This window comes from Antechinus flavipes, chromosome 5 (genome assembly GCF_016432865.1).
Source record: "Antechinus flavipes isolate AdamAnt ecotype Samford, QLD, Australia chromosome 5, AdamAnt_v2, whole genome shotgun sequence".
NCBI lineage: Eukaryota > Metazoa > Chordata > Mammalia > Dasyuromorphia > Dasyuridae > Antechinus > Antechinus flavipes.
In genome coordinates this window covers 285,520,198-285,538,112 of record NC_067402.1, presented here as the reverse complement: position 1 = coordinate 285,538,112, position 17,915 = coordinate 285,520,198, and the positions used below count along the sequence as shown (strand labels likewise).

General features: G+C 41.8%; 1 protein-coding gene across 1 annotated transcript in view; it reads left to right on the top strand.

The window, feature by feature from the left end:
- CARD10 (caspase recruitment domain family member 10) overlaps window positions 1-11,070 on the top strand; it is a 47,674-nt gene extending 36,604 nt beyond the window's left edge. The window contains exons 15-21 of the mRNA XM_051961836.1: window positions 4,491-4,740; window positions 4,907-4,976; window positions 5,398-5,497; window positions 6,151-6,309; window positions 6,404-6,519; window positions 8,383-8,498; window positions 9,348-11,070. Of these exons, the coding sequence (XP_051817796.1) occupies window positions 4,491-4,740; window positions 4,907-4,976; window positions 5,398-5,497; window positions 6,151-6,309; window positions 6,404-6,519; window positions 8,383-8,498; window positions 9,348-9,555 (1,019 nt within the window). The 3' untranslated portion in view covers window positions 9,556-11,070. The remainder of the gene's footprint in view (window positions 1-4,490; window positions 4,741-4,906; window positions 4,977-5,397; window positions 5,498-6,150; window positions 6,310-6,403; window positions 6,520-8,382; window positions 8,499-9,347) is intronic.
- The last annotated feature ends 6,845 nt before the right edge of the window (window positions 11,071-17,915 follow it).

The following is a 17,915-nucleotide window of genomic DNA, read 5'->3' as shown; positions in this document are numbered from 1 at the left end:
TCAGAAAAACCTGAGTTCAAGTGTAATCTTATAAGCTTCCTAGCTGTGTGATCCTGGGCAAGTCACTTAATCCTATTTACTTCAGTTTGCTCATCTAGAAAAGAAGGGGAATAATAGCATCAATCTCTCAGGGTTATGGTGAGGATCAGATGAGACAATGATTGTTAAACACTTAACATTTATCTGACACATAGTAAGTGCTATGTAGATATTTGCTATTATTATTTTGACCACCATACAGGAACATTTCCTTGCATAAAGCCCAAAAAAGAGACTTATATAACTATGAATCTCTATTACCTTATAGCTTTTTGTTAATTAAAAAAAAATATTTATGGGGCTAGTCGGTATAGTGGATAGAGCCCTGAAATCAGGAAGACCTGAGTTCAAATCTGACCTCAGACACAACACTTCCTGGTTGTGTGACCCTAGAAAAGTTATTTAACTCCAATTGCCTCAGCAAATATATATATATAATTTTTTAAAATAACTTTTTATTGACAGTATATATAATTTTTAAAATTGAGTTTTGATTCTGCCCACCCCTACCATTGAGAAAAAAAGAAATATGATATCAATTATACATGTGAAATCATGCAAAATATATTTCCATTTTAGCCATGTTACCACAAAAAAGCAAGAAAAATAATGAAAGTGAAAAGAATTGTTTCAATATCCATTCAGAGTTCCTCAGTTCTTTGTCTGTAGGTGGATAACATGTTTCATTGTAGGTCCTTAGGAATTGTCTTGGATCATTGTTTTGATTCGAGTAGCTAAGTCATTCACAGTTTGTCGTTATTACAATATTGCTGTTACTATGTACAATGTTCTTCTGGTGCTGCTCAATTCACTTTTCATTGGTTCACAAGAGACTTCTCAATTTTTTTTTTTTTTTTTTGAAATCGCCCCTTCCTCGTTTCTTGTAACACAATGGTCTCCCATCACCATCATGCACCATAACTTGTTCAGCCGTTCCCCAATTGATAAGCATTGCTTTAATGTTTTATTCTTTACTACCACAAAAAGACTTAGCTTTTTAAAAAAAGCATGCAATAAATTGCCCATCTTAGTTCTAAAATTCTTCTCCTTTTCTGTGCTCCTCTGTTCTTATTTTTGTTCTTTTTTTTGTGTGCTTAAAAAATGCTTCATTTTGATGTTCTTTGCTTTCTTTTTTTTTTTTTTCTTTCTTCCCCTCCCTCCTCCCCCCTCCCCCCCCCTCCATGATGAATCAACTGATATTCTTTCCCCCAAGAGGGCAACTCTTGGGTTTAGCTTTTTGCTTCTCTCAAGTAGTTTTTAACCTTATTCTTTTCTTTATACTGTTCAGAAAGAGATACGGATTTTTCTTCCCATGCCTGTTTACTGAAATCAGCTGATGCTCCCACTTTAGGCTTTTTATTTACACATGGAGTCCATCAGTTCTTTCTTTGGGTAGCATCTTTCATCATGATAGATGGACCTCACTGTTAATCATTGTCGGGAAATGGGTGCTTTAAAATAAACCAATCAAAAGAAAATCTTCTAAAGTTATAGTTACTGTGGAGCGATCCAAAGCTCTCTAGTGGCTTGTTCCCTATGTGACCTCCACAAATTCCTCTTCGGGATGCAGATTTCCCAGCATCACCATTCTTGGGTTATTGCTGGCATCAGTCCCTCCTAAACTTAATCTCATTTTAGTCTTTCCTTATTCTTATACCCAATTCACAGATGGTAGTGGGGAAGTTGGAGTGCTCCCTTCTTTCCATGCTAATTTCAGGTTCTCTACCACCATCACTCAGAAACTTTTCCATCTTTGAGGTTCATTCTCTCTGTATCTCTCACCCTATTGGGATCTTAGATGACTGTTATCTACTGATTTCAAGGATGTGTTCCTTCCTTCTTTAAATAAATACACTTTGTGGGTCATGGTCTTTCTCAATTCTCCAACTCTTATTATCCCACTAGGGGTTCCTTAATCTACTCAGTTTCCATGGCTTTCTTTTCCATCACGCCTCACATTTGATTTTTTTTTTTTTTTTTGCCGAGGCAATTGGGGTTAAGTGACTTGGCCAGGGTCACACAGCTAGGAAGTGTTAAGTGTCTGAAGGCAGCTTTGAACTCAGGGCCTCCTGACTTCAGGGCTGGTGCTCTGTCCACCACGCCACCTAGCTACTCCCGCATTTGAATTTTCCATCACCCAAAGTTTCTGTGTTCCCAAATAACTCTGAAATTCCTTTATTTGATCATAAGCGTTTACTGTTTCATCTTTTCCTCTGTTTTACAATTTCTGTCCCCCCAATTCCTTCACCCTTGAACTCTTTCCCAGGCCATCATCCTTTCATTCTCTCTACTCTCCTTCTTTCCCAATCTTGATCTCTTGGTGAACTTGTTTCACCCTATACTGTCTCCTCTTCAGGTCGCTTGCCTCCCTGTCTTGTCACCAATCATACCTGGCTAAACTGTACCCCTCGATTATTCCCACCATTTACCTCCTTTGTTCCTGTTCACATGCTACTGAATGGTGCTGATGGAAATCATGAAACCAGTGACTGGTCTACTACACACTACATCAGGTCAACCTTCTCTTATTTCCTAATTGATTTGTTCTCCACAGTGGCAGTCTCAAATCTCGACTTTCTTCAAGCCTCTTATCTTTCCTCGTTCTTTCTAAAATAGCACTACTTCCCTTTACCCTCTCTGCTGGAGAGAAAAAAAATTGAAACCATTTTCCAAGAGCTCCCTCTTTCCCCCTTTGCCTTATCTCTCATCATTCAGACATTTTCCATTCTCTTTTCCTTTGCTCCAGTTCGAGAGGAAGAGATGAGTCTTCTCCTTGCCCAGGCAACCCCTCTACTTGCACAAGTGATCCTGTCTCATCCTGTCTCTGCCAACGGATTGCCCCCTCTGTCACCCTCACTCTATGACTTCTCTTCAATCTCTTTTCTTCTCTACTAGCTATTTTCTACTGCCTACAAATACAGCTCTTTCTACTGCAGCCTTTAAAAATGCTCACTTGATTCAAGTATTACCGCTGTCTTTTAGCCTATATTTTCTCCTCCCCTTCTCAGCTAAACTTGAGAAGTACTTAAGTACAGAAATGGGTGAAATCTGAAATAACTGAGGCAGTAAAAGTTCGAGCTTCTATTTCTTGACTTATTTCCCTTATTCTTTTGCAAACCCTCTGCTTTATGGCTGCTGATGTTATGATTCAAGTGAAATAGCTCTCTCCAGTGATTTCCTTGTGGCCAAATCCAGTGACCTTTCACTATCCTTATTCTTCTTGATTTCTTTGCTATTTTGGACACTGTGTCGTAATCTCCCAGATTTTTTTTTCCTTTCTAGGTTTTTATGATACTGTTCTCTCGATTTTTCTCCTACCTCTCTGACCACTGCTCCCCAGTCCCCTTTTCTGATTTTTTAATCCATATCATGCTCCTAACTGCCTGGACCCTCTTTCCCCTCTTTCTACTGTTTCACTTGCTGATCTGATTCCCAGAACCCTGTATTCCTAGCCATTTATCTGAGTTACAGTCCTGTGTCTCCAGCTGCCTTCTGGAGATCTCTAATTGGTTGTCCTAGAACTGTTTCTAATTCCACATGTCCAAAACAGAGCTCATTATCTTTCACCACCAATATTCCCGTCTTTCCTAGTTATTTCCCTCTACATAGTGTATGATTCAGACTCCCTGGCCTTCCTGCAATTCATCAAAGACGTCATTCCATTTCCTGATTCCCGTGGACTTGCACCGGCTGTCTCCGTGCCTGGAATTTTGTATTCTCTCACCTCTACTCCTGGCTTTCCCAAGATCCTCCAGACTCTGCCCCGGCCTTACCTTCTGAGCAAGGCATTTCCAAGTCCCCCTCAAGCTGTCTATCCCCTCTATAGATTTTTTCTCTTCCATTAGAATGGGAGCTTCTTAAGGGCAGGACCTTCCTTTGGTCCCTCAGTGGCTGGCACTTTAGTGGTAAATACCTGTTGAACGCCCGACTGTCCTGACTGTGGAATAGATTGTCCAGGCATTTGTTGATGCTGTTTCTGCCCCTCAGCTGAAGCTCCTTGATCCTTTCTGTGCCATGATTCTCTGTGGTTGCTTATGTCTCACCTTCCCTGCAGTTTGTGTAACCTGGGACCAGACCTTATACCTGGGTTTGGAGTTGGAAAGACTTGGTTGTTCAGACTGTTTAATTAGAATTCAAGACATGAGTTCAAATTATTATGTTTTGTTAAATTATTGAGTATTATTATTGAGTTCTGTTATTTACCAACTCTGTGACTGTTGGCAAGTTCCATTATCTCTCTGGGGCTCAGTTTCCTCATTTGTAGACTGGAGATAATAATTATAGAGTCGACTGCTTGCTGTGGATGTTGGATGGCTCCTACGTCCCTTCCTGGCCTGAGATTCTGTGGTTTCTTGTCCTTCCTGCCTCACAAAGGGGATCGTGGCTGGGTAGCGCACTGGGGAAGATGTACAAGAGAACCTAGAATAGACATGTCTGCTTTTGGGGCCCAGTCTGCCCATCCTCTAGGGAAGAATCTGATACCGCCAGCAAGAAAGGATCGTCAGGGGCCGAGCCCGTCTACGTCCGAGCCAACCATCCCTTGCCTGAGCAGGCCGACCCCCGGGCTCTGTGTGTGAAAGGCCAGGAGATCCTACGTGTGGTGGACCTAACCTACAAAGGCCGGCCTGAGTGGTACTGTGCCCGAGTCGATCCCCTCACCCTTCGAGACCTGGACAAGGGCACAGTGCCCAATTTCCAGAGGTGACCGAGGGCTGATGGGCATGTAGGGGGATGGGTGGCTTACCCTGGCAAGATGTGGGAAGAAGGCCCTGGGTATGAAAAGGGAGGGTTCCATGCTCTTGCTCCCCCACTGAGCAGCACCATTGACAACACACCCACCCCCTGATGAGACCCTCCTCCCCTGCAGAGCCCAGCAGCTCCTGGAGGCCCAGGACAAGTGCCCACACTACGGTCGTTCTAGGAGTCACCGAAGTAATGTGAGTAGGCGCTTGGAGCTGGGAAGGGGTGGGCAGGAGGCTCCTTTCTTTCCCTCAACTTTCCCTTTGGGTGTGGTGGAGCTACAGAAAAGGGCAGGGAAATTCTGGGACAATATTCTAGGCCCTTCTTGCCCTCCTTGACCCTCTGGGTCAACTATCTCTCTCATTCTGTACCCCTGATTTTCCCTATTAGAACATAAACAGGATGTGCTTGTACTGATATCCCAATTCTTAACATAGTGCCTGGTATATAATAGGCACTTAATAAATGCTCTGTCTATGGATCTGTCTTTCTCCCTTTTTTATCCATCTGTCTAAAAGTTTGTCTGTCTGCCCTATCTCGTCCACTTGTCTTGATGGGTGGCAAGGACAGGGCTACAGTCAATTCCCTTACTGTCTTTTCCTCTCTCTGCCCACCCAGCTAAAGAAACGTGCCTTAGACCAGCTCCGTCTGGTGAAACCCAGACTCTCAATGGGGCCGGGTGATCCTCAGGAGCAGCTGTTGCTAGACCCTTGCCAAGGTGAGCCCCCCACAGGGCTGCCCCTCACACCTGGGGTGTCCTGAGCCTGGGTCCTCAGCCCCATGGAGGTGGCTATAATGTAATGGGAATCACCCTGGATTTGGGGTGGAGAGCCCTGAATTTAATCCCATCCCTGATAATTAGGTGGAATGTGTGAGCTTTCCTCTGTCTCTGAAACTTGACTCCCTCTTCTGTATCACGAGGGAACCGGATTTCCCAAGTTCCTTTTGGCTTTAAATCTGATGATCCCAAGAGCTGAGTTTCAATTCTGGCTGTCATTTACAAGCTGTGAAACCTCTGGCAATTCACTTACATTCTGGATCTAACTTTTCTCCTTTTTAAGAGATGGGAGTGGGATCCAAGTGATCTCTAAGGTTCCTTCCAGTCTAGTTCTAGACTCCTATGGTCCTGCTAATGTCGATTCACCTCTCTGAGCCTCAGAGAGTAAGATGAAGCCGTTGGGCTGTGCAGCTGTAGATCGGTGGTCCTGTGAGAAGCACCTGAGAAGGGACCACAGATCACAAGGAAGGAGTTTAGGATAAGGGTGCGCCCTATTAGCTTGTGACTATGAGAAGGTTTTGATGACGGTTCCTAAGGAGGGCCGGGCTAGTCTTTCCATTCTTAGCTAAGGCTGTCCTGTCCGTCTGTCTCAGAGCCTGACCGGAGCACCAAGCCCTATAGCTTGGTCCGGCCCCTGCTGGTGAACTCGCTCCGTCCTGTGGTGCTGTCCCCGGAATGCCTGGCCCCCCGCTTAATCCGAAACCTGTTGGACCTGCCTACGTCGCGCCTGGATTTCCACGTGTGTCCAGCGGGTAAGGATTCCCCTGGGAAGGGAGCGGGGAGGAAGAGGGGACAGTCAATGCTGGGAGGGGCAGACGGAATAACGAATCACATCTGCCCCTGCAGAGAGCCTCACTGGAGAGGAAGCGCTGGTCTCCACGCCACCGGGCGCCCCCTCGGCCCATCCTGTTCCTCAGGGTCTCGGTGTGAGGGTCCGGACCATCCAGGAATCTATTGGAAAGGTGTGGAGGGATAAAGAGGGAGAGCTGGGATGGGCGGTGATCCTTGGAGGCCCGGAGCTGGGATGGGTGGGTTGGGAGCCAAGACTATCCTTAGCTTGGGTCCAGTATGGGCATCTCTAGGGCCTTCATACAGTTTTCCTTTAGAATCTCAAAGTTTCTTGAAAGCTGAGCTCCAACAGCACTTCCTACATGAAACTTTTCCTGGTTTCCCCACCTCCTAGGCTTTCTCTTTCAACAGACCCACCTAGGTAAGCTCTGAGCTTGGAAACAGGAGGACCTGAATTCAAATCCAGCCTCAGATGCTTACTAGCTCTCTCTCAATTTCCTCATCTGTAAAATGGGGATAATAAGACTATCCATCTCTCAGGGTTGTTGTGAGGATCAAATGAGATAATAATTGTAAAGCACTTAGCATATTGTCCGGTACATAGTAGGTGCTATGTAAAGTTGGCAATTATTGTTTTTATTATTATTATTATTTTTGTTATTGTCATAGTTATACATAGGGTTTTTTGTTTTTTTTTTAACTGCCTCTCTCAATTTCCTCATCTGTAAAATGGGGATAATAAGACTATCTACTTCTCAGGGTGATTGTGAGGATCAAATGAGATAATAATTGTATAGCACTTAGCATATTGTCTGGTATACAGTAGGTGCTATATAAATGTTAGTGATTATTATTATTGTTATTATCATAGTTATACAGTTTTTTTTTTTTTTTTTACTGTTTCTCTCTCAATTTCCTCATCTGTAAAATGGGGATAATAATATTAGCCACCTTTCAGGGTTATTTTGAGGATCGAATGAGATAATAATTGTAAAGCACTTAGCATATTGTCTGGTACATAGTAGGTGCTATATAAATGTTAGTGATTATTGTTATTATTATTATTTTTTGTTATTGCCATAGTTATACACAGGATTTTTTTTTGAATTTTAGGAAAAGTAGTTTTCCAAAAGGTCAGTTTCTTAGCACTTAAACATAATTGAATCAGAACATCTTGAAACTAGAACAGGAATGGAGTAAAGTCATGGAGTTTAGGAAAGACCCAAGTCCTACTATAGATATTTACTAGCTTTTCCTGAGCAAGTTACTTTCTCTCAGCCCCAGTTTCTTCATCCATAAAATGGAGATATAATAGTACCTACTACATAGAGCTCTTGTGAGGATGAAATGTTAGCTGTCATTACCTTTATGATTATGACAGATGAAGAAACATTTACCTGGAAAAGTAAGATGAGGAAACATTTACCTAGAAAGGTAAATAAGTGGCCAAGGATGCCCATCCAGAATTTTAGACTCTTAACATCTGAGTTCTTTCCATTCTATCATGCTCTATTAATTTGCTGTGTACTCACCTCTACACTAGGTCTCGGTTTTCTCCTCCATGAAACTTGGGTTTTAGACCAGATTTCCTCAGTCTTGGGCAGGGCAAGGCTGATAGGTGTCCATTTATCAGATGAGGAAACTGAGATTGAGAAATGACTTGAGCAACGTACATAAGAAAGCCTCCAGGTCTCTTAGGCTCCTAGTTACTTCATCTAAAACATGAAATAGTCGGGCTGCGTGACCTCTGAAGTAATTTCTAGTTCTAGATCTCATACCTCATGTTCCCAAGGACCCAGGACATTCAGACCAGGTTATTTTTCCTGCTAAATTGCCTCATTTTGTCCAGATGGATAATTTTGCCTGGATGCAGGTGAAGTGGAGAACCTGTAATTTTCTCTTGACCTTGGCTACATCTGGGGCCATGACATGAGTGGGAAGGCAGTGCTGAGGCCCTGGAGGCTGGCGGCTTGGTCTTTGACCCCAAAGGCAGAATAGGGGACTCAAAGGACTCTTTCCCCTGTTCCCACATGTAGAACAAACACTGCTTGCTGGAGTTGAGCCCCCAGAGTGTGAGGGAGCTGGTGCGGAGTGAGATCTACCCCATTGTCATCCACGTGGACGTGACAGATAAGAATGTTCGGGAAATCAGGTGAGGTTGAGCACTGGGACTGTGGATGTGTGTGTCGGGGGAGGGGAGGAGAAGGGGTACAGGGGAAGGAGTCAGCAGTGGTCAAGAGCAGTTCTGAGGGGTCCTGGGAGTGACTAGAGCATAGGAGCAGGAAGAATGAGGGTGGGGTTGCTTGGGGACTGGGGGTGGCAGGGGAGGCTCTGAATGACAGAGAACTAAAAGAAGTAAATAGATAGCAAGCTGCATTTGGAGTTCAAATTGCATGGACCCTTATTTGTAGTATGATCCTAAGACTATCGCTTTCCTTCCTTCTTTGGTCCTTAGTTACTCATCTGTCAAATGGGTTACTTAAAATAAACTCCCTTCCTCCTCGCATTATTGTGAAGGCAGTTTTTTGTTAAGACTGAAGCACAATGGAAATAGAAATGGATTATTAGTTATTTCCTGTGTCCTCTCTAAATTTTATATTTCCTTAGAGCTCAGCTTTGGTCTTGATGTGTTTAATCACTATTAGTTGGGTAGAGATATGTGCAGGTAAATATTTTCTAGATTGGATATGGGGTTAGTGCCAGGTTTGGAGCTGAGAGGGATCTCAGGCCCGGAAGCACGGAGAGATCCACGGATCTTGCCTAGAATTACATAGCTAATTGGGGTCTGAAGTGAAATCCACACTCAGGTCTTTCTGACGGCTGTATTACAAATAGGGGAACGAAGCTTCCGCAGAGATGTGACTCTAGAAGGCAGGAATCGGCCTATTTGAGCTGGGAAGGCTGAGCACGGTGGCTCTGGAGGCTAAGCTCGGGGGGCACTGCTGCATCTGCTGCAGGCCGGCCTCCACCGGCAGCTCACGTCCCCGTGTTCCCTTGGCAGGAGTTTGCTGGGCCGCCCCGGCTGGCGGGACTCGGAGCTCCTGAGGCAGTGCCGAGGCGGGGAGCATTTGCTGTGGGACCTGCCGTGCTCCTGGGCACGGGTGGACACGCACGCCTGGGCCCACGCAGAGGAACTGGCCAAGGTGGTTCGAGGTCGGATTCTGCAGGAGCAGGCCCGGACCGTGTGGGTGGAATGTGGCGACATCTGACAGCCGGAGGCGGGTGGGTTGGCCCCCAAAGCAGAACACGTGACCCAAAGGACTCGTTTCCCAGCTGGTCTGGGGCCTCTTGCTTTGGGGCGACCTGCCTTTCCTTTCCCTCGACTCCTTCCTTCTCCAAGCACTTTGAAGGTGGTGCAGTCCTCCCTCGCTCTGAGAGGTGATCCTAGCTGCCTGTCTTGGAAGACTGACTGACCTCTGGCTGTCGGGAGGTGGGCGGGATGGATGGATCCCTTGTTCTGCTCCTCTCGGGGCATTCGGCACCCTGGCTGGGATCCGAGTGGTTGGGATGCGGGTCCTTCATTTCCACGCCCTTCCTCCTGAACAGCCTTTTAACCCCAGGCTCCTATCCAGAGGAAAACCTAGCTTGGACTGTTGAGCAAAATCTTGAAAGCAGGGATTCCTAACCTGGGGTCCACAGCTCCCCAAACGCAAGTGAGAACACATAGATGTCATGCACAGAATCTATGGAGAGATTTCAGGGGGTCTGTGAACCTGGTCGACTTCTGACCTAATTTTCGTATTGCCTTCAATTATGAATGTAGTGAATAAGCCGCGATACTGAGAAAGGATCCATCGGCATCCCGCCCCTGGGCCGCAGGATGTAAACAGAGTTGAGAGCCCTTGACCTAAAGGGCGTGAGTCTGGCTGCTGCTCCTTCTGCCCTGGGATGCTCTCATGCACGTGAAAGTACGCTTGCCTTTCATACGTATGTGTTCCTTCTCCTTCGTTTAGGTTTCTTACCTCTGCCTACATGTACACACAAGTACATACAGACACGTAGCAGTCACACAGTTGTGGCCCTGGCCACGTTCACAGACATATGTGGACACGCACCCACAATGCACTTGTCACACGTGTATACATTCTCATTCATGTGGGCAAAGACAGCATCAAGCCTGTGGATCTGGGATCCCCTCGTTTTACAGATGCCCCAGGGAAGGGCAGTAATTTTCTTAAGTGGTAAATGCCAAAGGCAGGATTTGAATCCAAGCCCTCTGGGTCCAAATCCAGATTTCTTCCTCCTGTACCACATTGTTATACGGTATGGTATATATGCCCACAATTCAATCCACTGATGACCTGTGCACATGTGGCTACTCAGGCGTGAATCTACATGTTCTCGTTGTCCTGCTGATTTACCTGCCTGCAGTTATACATACCTCCTCCCATGGACTCTCCTCATTGCCATGTCTCTTCCATGTATGCAAACGTAGAAGCACGTGGTCTCCCTGTATTTGCAGAGTTTGCCCGTGTTCACGTGTATCTCCTTGTTGTCCCATGTGATCACCTCTTCATGCTCTCACATACAATCTCACCCCAACGTTTGCACACGCGTGTGCATCTGCACATGGCTAGGTTCCCCTGAAAAATACTAAATGAAAGCTGTAGAAACTCCTGGGTTGGCTAAAACTGGAGACTTTGATGTGTATAAGTTATTAGGTGCCTCTTTTTATTAGGAATCTGTGTACAAAGAAGAAAATTAAATGCCATTTGTAACAGAAACCGGTGTCTGGCTGCTGCTTCCCAGATCCCTCGGAGGGGCTTGGCTGGCCAGGCTTGCTTCCTCCTGCCTGGCTCCCCATCGCAGGGGACGTTTGCTGCTGTGGCCTTTCAGTGTCTGCCCAGCCCCTCCCCGCTCCCAGCAGCTCGAGTTTCTCTCCTGGTCTTGGAGTTGCCGTCTGCCAGCTGGGTCCCTCTCTTTGGGAGAACAAAGGGCCCGGCTGGAGCTCAGATCACCTTACCTGATCCTGTGGGACCCTTGTTTTCTTTGCCCCTGACCAGATGGACCTATAACGCCTAGGGATCTGACCTTTTTCCTGCAACAGGCTTAGGGCAAGTTACCACCATCCCTGACTCTTAATTCCCTCATCTATCTAAAAGAGGACAAGAATGATCTCTGTCTGATATGTTTCCCCAGATTGTTGGGGGTTCAGATGAGATATGAAGGTGCTCTGTCAACTAGGGCAAAGGAGACTTCCCAGAAGGACCCTAGGATTTAAAAGCTAAAAGGATTTTATTATCTAGTTTAATCCCTCACTTTATAGATGAAGAAACCAAGATCCAGAAAGAAGCTTTTCAGTCATACAGACAAGCCCATAGGATGCTAGACTGGAAGAGATACCAGAGAGCAGCTGCTCCATACATTGCACAGATGAGGAATCGGGCCCAGAGCTTCTGTGTCGTGTAGAACTCACACAGCTAGTGTGTCACCTCCAGGATCGAAGCCCCGGCCTTCTGACTCATTACAAAACCCTGATCTCACATTGAGACAAGGAGGAAGCCTCCAATCTGGCACTAAGATTTATCTGGGCCATAAGATGAGTTCCCTTCACTAAGCTGTGAGGGTAGCAGGTAAAGGGGCTTGGATGTGGGGATGTATTTTTAGACAGACAAATGAGAAAAGCAGAGAGGATGAATGAAAGCTTCATTTGTATATTCTCCATGGTAACAGTGGATTATTGATGAAGGATGGCATGTATTTTTTTCTCAGTAGTATTTAATATTTTCTAATTACATGTAATAACAATTTTTCAACATTTTGGTAAGATTTTGAGTTCCCATTTTTTTTTTTCTCCCTCTCTCCTTTCCTTTCCCCTTCCCCTTGACAGCAAGCAACCATGTGCGATCCTTTTAAACACATTTCCATATCTGTCATGTTGTGGGAAAAAAAAAAAAAATCGGACCAAAAGGGGGAAATAATCATGAGAAAGGTAGAAACAAACAAACAAAAAATGAAAATACTATGTTTTGATCCACTTTGTTTCTATAATTTCCTGTCTGGATATGATTGGCATTTTCCATTCCAAATCTATTGGAATTGCCTTAAATCACCTCATTGTTGAAAAGAGCCAAATCCATTACAGTTGATCATCACATAATCTTGTTGCTGTGTACAATGTTCACTTGGCTCTGCTCACTTCACTCAGCGTCAGTTCATGTAAGTCTTTTCAGGCTTTTCTGAAATAAGCCTGCTCATCATTTTTTTTTAATAGAACAATAATATTCGGGATGGAGTGTATTTGACAAGGACTGGTAAAGCTATATTTGTCTTCGGTCCTTATACATGTAATTAAAAGATCTTCAGATGGAAACAAGGAGGGAGAAGGAGACAACTGCTTTATGAAGCTACATATCAAATCAACAAGCATCTATTGTGGGCAAGATTTTGGTTATAGAAAGGCAAAAATGAACTATTTCCTGTCCCTGAGGAACTTACATTCTATTGGAGGAGATAAAATCAAGTGATAAGCATTAAGCTTCTACTATGTGGGAGGCACTGTGTCAATTTTTAGGTTTATGCAAGGGGAAAAAAAGCATTCTCTGTCCTCAAGAAGCTTATATTATTAGAAGAGATTAAATCACAATAAGCATTTATTTAGTACCTACTATATGCCAGGTACTGGGTTGGCTTTTGGGCATATGACAAAAATGAAATGGTTTTGGAGGAACTTATATTTTCAGGGAGACAATTATATCTTCGAATACATGCAAAGTAGATACAAGGTAGCTCCCGTAAAGGAAAAGTAACAGTGGAAGGTGCTAGTAGTGAAACCTAAGGTTTTGGAAGCTGATAGAAAAACATCCAAGGTGTAAATAAACTTTCAAGGTTTCAGGGACCCTAACACAAACAAATGTTAAAATTATCATTGAGATGATAATTGTTAAGGGTAGAATACAGTTACACATTTAAGGGGACAGAATAGGGGAAAATGAATTGGGAGTGGAAGTTATGCAAGAAGATGTACCCACATGAGGAAATCCAGAAACCAAAATGGACAAGAATAGTAGAGAGTACATCACTGAAGATAATAGGCAGCAGAAACCATTGCTGTCATCAGAGTATGCTATAGACCACCTGGTCAGAAAGAAGAAATTGATGGAGTCAGGGAATAACAATGTAATAGGGATGATGTTATTCAGTTATTTGGATATTTGTTGGAACTCTGCCAAAATCAGAATGATTTATAATTAATTTTTTTTCAATTACATGTACAAACAATTTTAAACGTTTATTTTCTCTCTTCCTGCCTTCTCCCCTCTTTAAGAAGGCAAGGGATTTGATATATGTTATCTATGTGCATTCATACAAAGTATTTCCATATTAGGTCATGTTGCAAAAGAAAACAAAACATTCCCCTTCTCCCAAAAAATAAAGGGAAAAAAATGCTTCGATCTGCGCTTAGACTCCAGTTCTTTCCCTGGAATTGGATAGCATTTCCCATCATCAATCCTTTAGAATGGTTCCTAATTTTTGGGCTTACCTTGATGATAACTTCATCCTTCCAAGGTAGGAGAGGCAACAAAGAGAACTGTTTTTCTTGACTTGGTCCTAACTAACAAAGAAGAAAATACTGTTGGAGCGGAAGTGATAGGTTCTTTGTAGGGAGGTGATGTCTCCATTTCAGAATCTGTGGAATAAGTGGGGAGGAAAGTCAAAGACAGCCAGATAACTTAGATTTTTGACAAAAAGATCTTAAAGGGCTTAGGGTAGGGGTTCTTAAGCTGAATCCATTGGGATGTGTTGATAGATTTCAGGGGATCTATGTCCTTGGTTTTAAAGAATCTTTTGATAATTTTATTTCTGACATGTCATTTTATGTGTTTAAAAGCATGTTTCTATGAAAGAGTCCAAACTTCCAATGCCGAGATGGCAGAGTGAGAAAGGAATCCTCTGAAGCCCTCCCAAATTCCCCTCCAAACAACTAGAAAACTGTTTCAGAATTGATCCAAGAGCAGGGAAACAAATTATCAGCTGGTAAGAAAGGTCCATCTACAGAAAGAAGGGTGATCTTGGGTGCTTCTTAAATTTTTTCCACTCATCTTTTCTTTTAGCCTGAGAAATTTTTATGTGATCTTGGATATATAGATATATAAAATAGTATACAAATCAAACATTTGCTGATAATAAATCATAATTTTATGACCCCTACATTCAATTATGTAATCCCATATCAGGGCATGACTCCCAGTTGAAGAAGCTTTAGCCATACCAGATCTCAACTGCACTATAAAGCAGTAATTATCAAAGTAATCTGAACTGGCTAAGAAATAGAGTAATAGATCAGTAGAATAGATCTATATACAAATTACATTACATTAAGCAACCATAACAGTCTAGCATATGATAATAAGCTCAAAGATCCAAGCTTTTGAAACAACACCTCATTATTTAACAAAAATTGCTGGGAAAACTGGAAAACATAGAGGAAACTAAATATAAATCAACATCTCACACTGTATGTCAAAATAAGATCAAAATAGGTACATGATTTACACAGAAAGGGTGAAACCATAAGCAAATTAAGATAGCGTGAATAATTTATCTGCCAGATTTATGAATAAGGGAAGAATTTAGGACTAAAGAAGATATAGAGAGCATTACAAAGTATACAGTAAATAATTTTGATTGTATAAAATTGTTTAAAAATTTGCACAAAATGAAATAAAATAAATGACAAAATATTCTTTGCACAAATAAAAACAATGCAACTGAAATTATAAGGAAAGCAGAAAACTGGGAAAATTTTTTTGCATCAATTATCTTTAATAAAAGCATCATTTCTCAAATATACAGAGAACTGAGTCAAATTTCTAAAAAAAAAAACCAAGTCATTCCCAAAATGATAAATGGTTAATGGATATAAACAAGCAAAAATATCAAAGGTATCTATAGTCATATAAAAATGTTCTCAATCATTGTTGATTAGAGAAATGTCACTCAACAGAGAGGTTAATGTGACAAAAATAAATATTGAATGTTGGAAGGTATGTGGGAAAACTGGGACATTCATGCATTGTTGGTTAAACTGATCCAACCATTCTGGAGAGCAATTTGGAGCTTTGCCCAAAGGACTATAAAACTGTGCATCCCCTTAGATTCACCAAATACCTATGGTCTCTATCCCAAAAGATATCTCTATCCCAAAGATATGCAAAAAAGAAAAAAGGACCTATTTGTACAAAAAATTTGTAGCTGTTTTTGTGGTGACTAGGAACTGGAAATCAAAGGGATGCTTATCATTTGGGAAGTGCCTAAACTTTGCTGTGATAGATGACTGTCATGAAATATTATTGTGCCATAAAAATGACAATCACGATTTCAGAAAAACCTGGAAAGACTTACACGAACTGATGCATAGTAAAGTGAGCAGAACCGGGAGAACATGGTACACAGTAACAGCAATATTGTTTGATGAATTATGAATGACTTATTCTAAGTTATACAATGATTTAAGACAATCCAAAAGGACTAATGAAGAACACAATCTATCTCCAGAAAAAGAACTGATTTTCAGATTGCATACAGAGTGCTATTTTAAATTTTTTTTCCTTTTATTTAAGTCTTCTTGAACAAAATAACTGATATGGAAATGTTTTACATGATGCACATGTATGACCTATATTTGTCTATTTAGTGTCTCAAGGAGAGGGAAAGGAAGGGAGAGATAGAATTAAAACTCAAAACTTTAAATAAAAATATTTTAAGAATTGGAAAAAAGAGAAAGGGCCCATGAGCTTCCTCAGAATACTGGCCCAAGAAGCCTATGTTAAATAAATAAAGGTTGAGAAAAGCTAAGAAAGATCATGTAAGATCAAGGCAGGAGGGTGTAGTAAATAGAGCAATGAACTTGACATCATAGAAACTAGTTCAAATACTGTCTTAAGGGTAAGAATTTGCTTCCTAGCTAGCATTTCTACAGTGCGTTAAGGTCTGCAAAGCATTTTACTAATATCTCATTAGATCATCAAAACAACTCTGAGAAATTTTTACTTCCATTTTACAGATGAGGCAGAAATAGATTAAATCACTTGCCCAGGGTCATCCAGTCAGCAAATTTGAACTCAAATCTTCCTTTGGATCACCTAGCTGTCTAACAAGTCACTTTCATTTTTGAGGTTTTAGTTTCCTCATCTGTAAAATTGGATTAAATGATATCTTTCAACTCTGGGTTTAGGATCTGACTGATGATTCCACAGATCAAAATTCTATAGAGAAAGTCAGGCTAGGTGGAATGGAAAGCTTTCAGGAATAAAATTCTAAAGGCAAAGAGAAATAATTCTGATCAGGAAAGAGGAGAGTTTTCTGAAGAGACAAGAGATCAAATGGGATATTACACATAAAGTGCTTTGGAAATCTTAAGTTATTAAGTTAATGTGGGATACTATGGACCTCCTTGACCAACTTAGTATTAAAAACTAAGTTTAAAACTTAGTTTTAAAAAAATACATATAGATACTGCTAGTCAAGATATGTAATATCAATGAATTACAAAAGCTCAGCACAGTCCTATTTATGAGTGTTAGTAATTGGAGTGTTGGAGTTCAGAATGAGCTGAGAATTCTGGGGATTGGCAAGGATGGCATAAAGGACTTAAAAATCCGGTGAAAAAAGGATGCTCAAATAAGGAATAAGATCCCAGTTTGGTTGTATGGGATGATGATAATTAGTGTTGGAGAGAAGGCAGAACAACTCAACTCCTCAACAAAACTCTTCTGTTTTCTCTGCCAAGGAGGACAATGGTTGGACTGGACAAGATGGACAAAAGGCTAAGAGGGAGTTGAAACAAGATAATTAGGGAAATAGCAAGAGAGTACCTAGATTTTTTCAATTCATTTAAGTCACCAGGCTCAGACAAACTATATGCCATGATATTGAAAGAACTGAGCAATGTGATTGCCAAGCTGTTTTGAAAGATCACAGGGCATGGGAGAAGTGCCCCAGACCTCAGTGAGGGCTATTTATCCCTATTTTTTTTTCTAAAAGGAGACCTGAGGTTGGAAACTTTCAGCTAGAAGTGTCAAATAACAGCCTTCAGGTCTTATGTGGCCCACAAGTGCAGTCTGATTCCGAATAAAATGTAATTATTTAACAAAATAAATAAAAACATGATAAAATTAGATAATTACATTTAAACTAAATTAATATGCAGCTGAAAAGATCTTTTTGTGTGTATCAGTGACCTCCATTTCTATGTGAGTTAATGCAATTTTTCTAGGCTGTTTAAGTTTAATTTTTCTTCTAGATAAAATTCTAGGATGTTCTATTATTAGAAGAACTGGAATTTAAGGATATCTCAAGGGTTCGAGCTACCTTAATTGACACAGTGCATTTTTTTTTTTTTTAGCCTTTAAGGCAATGAAAAAAGATATAATGGGATGAAATTTTTTATCTCAAAGTAAAATTCTACCATCTCCTTATGATTATTTGTATTTAAAATATATTTGCACAGATAGAAGTTATAGAACTTAAAGTAACATTATTACTGAATCTAAAAAGGGAAGGAGAGGATGCAGAGCCCTTGTGACTTCTTCAGGAACACCCACATTAGATAAATTAGAGTAATTTC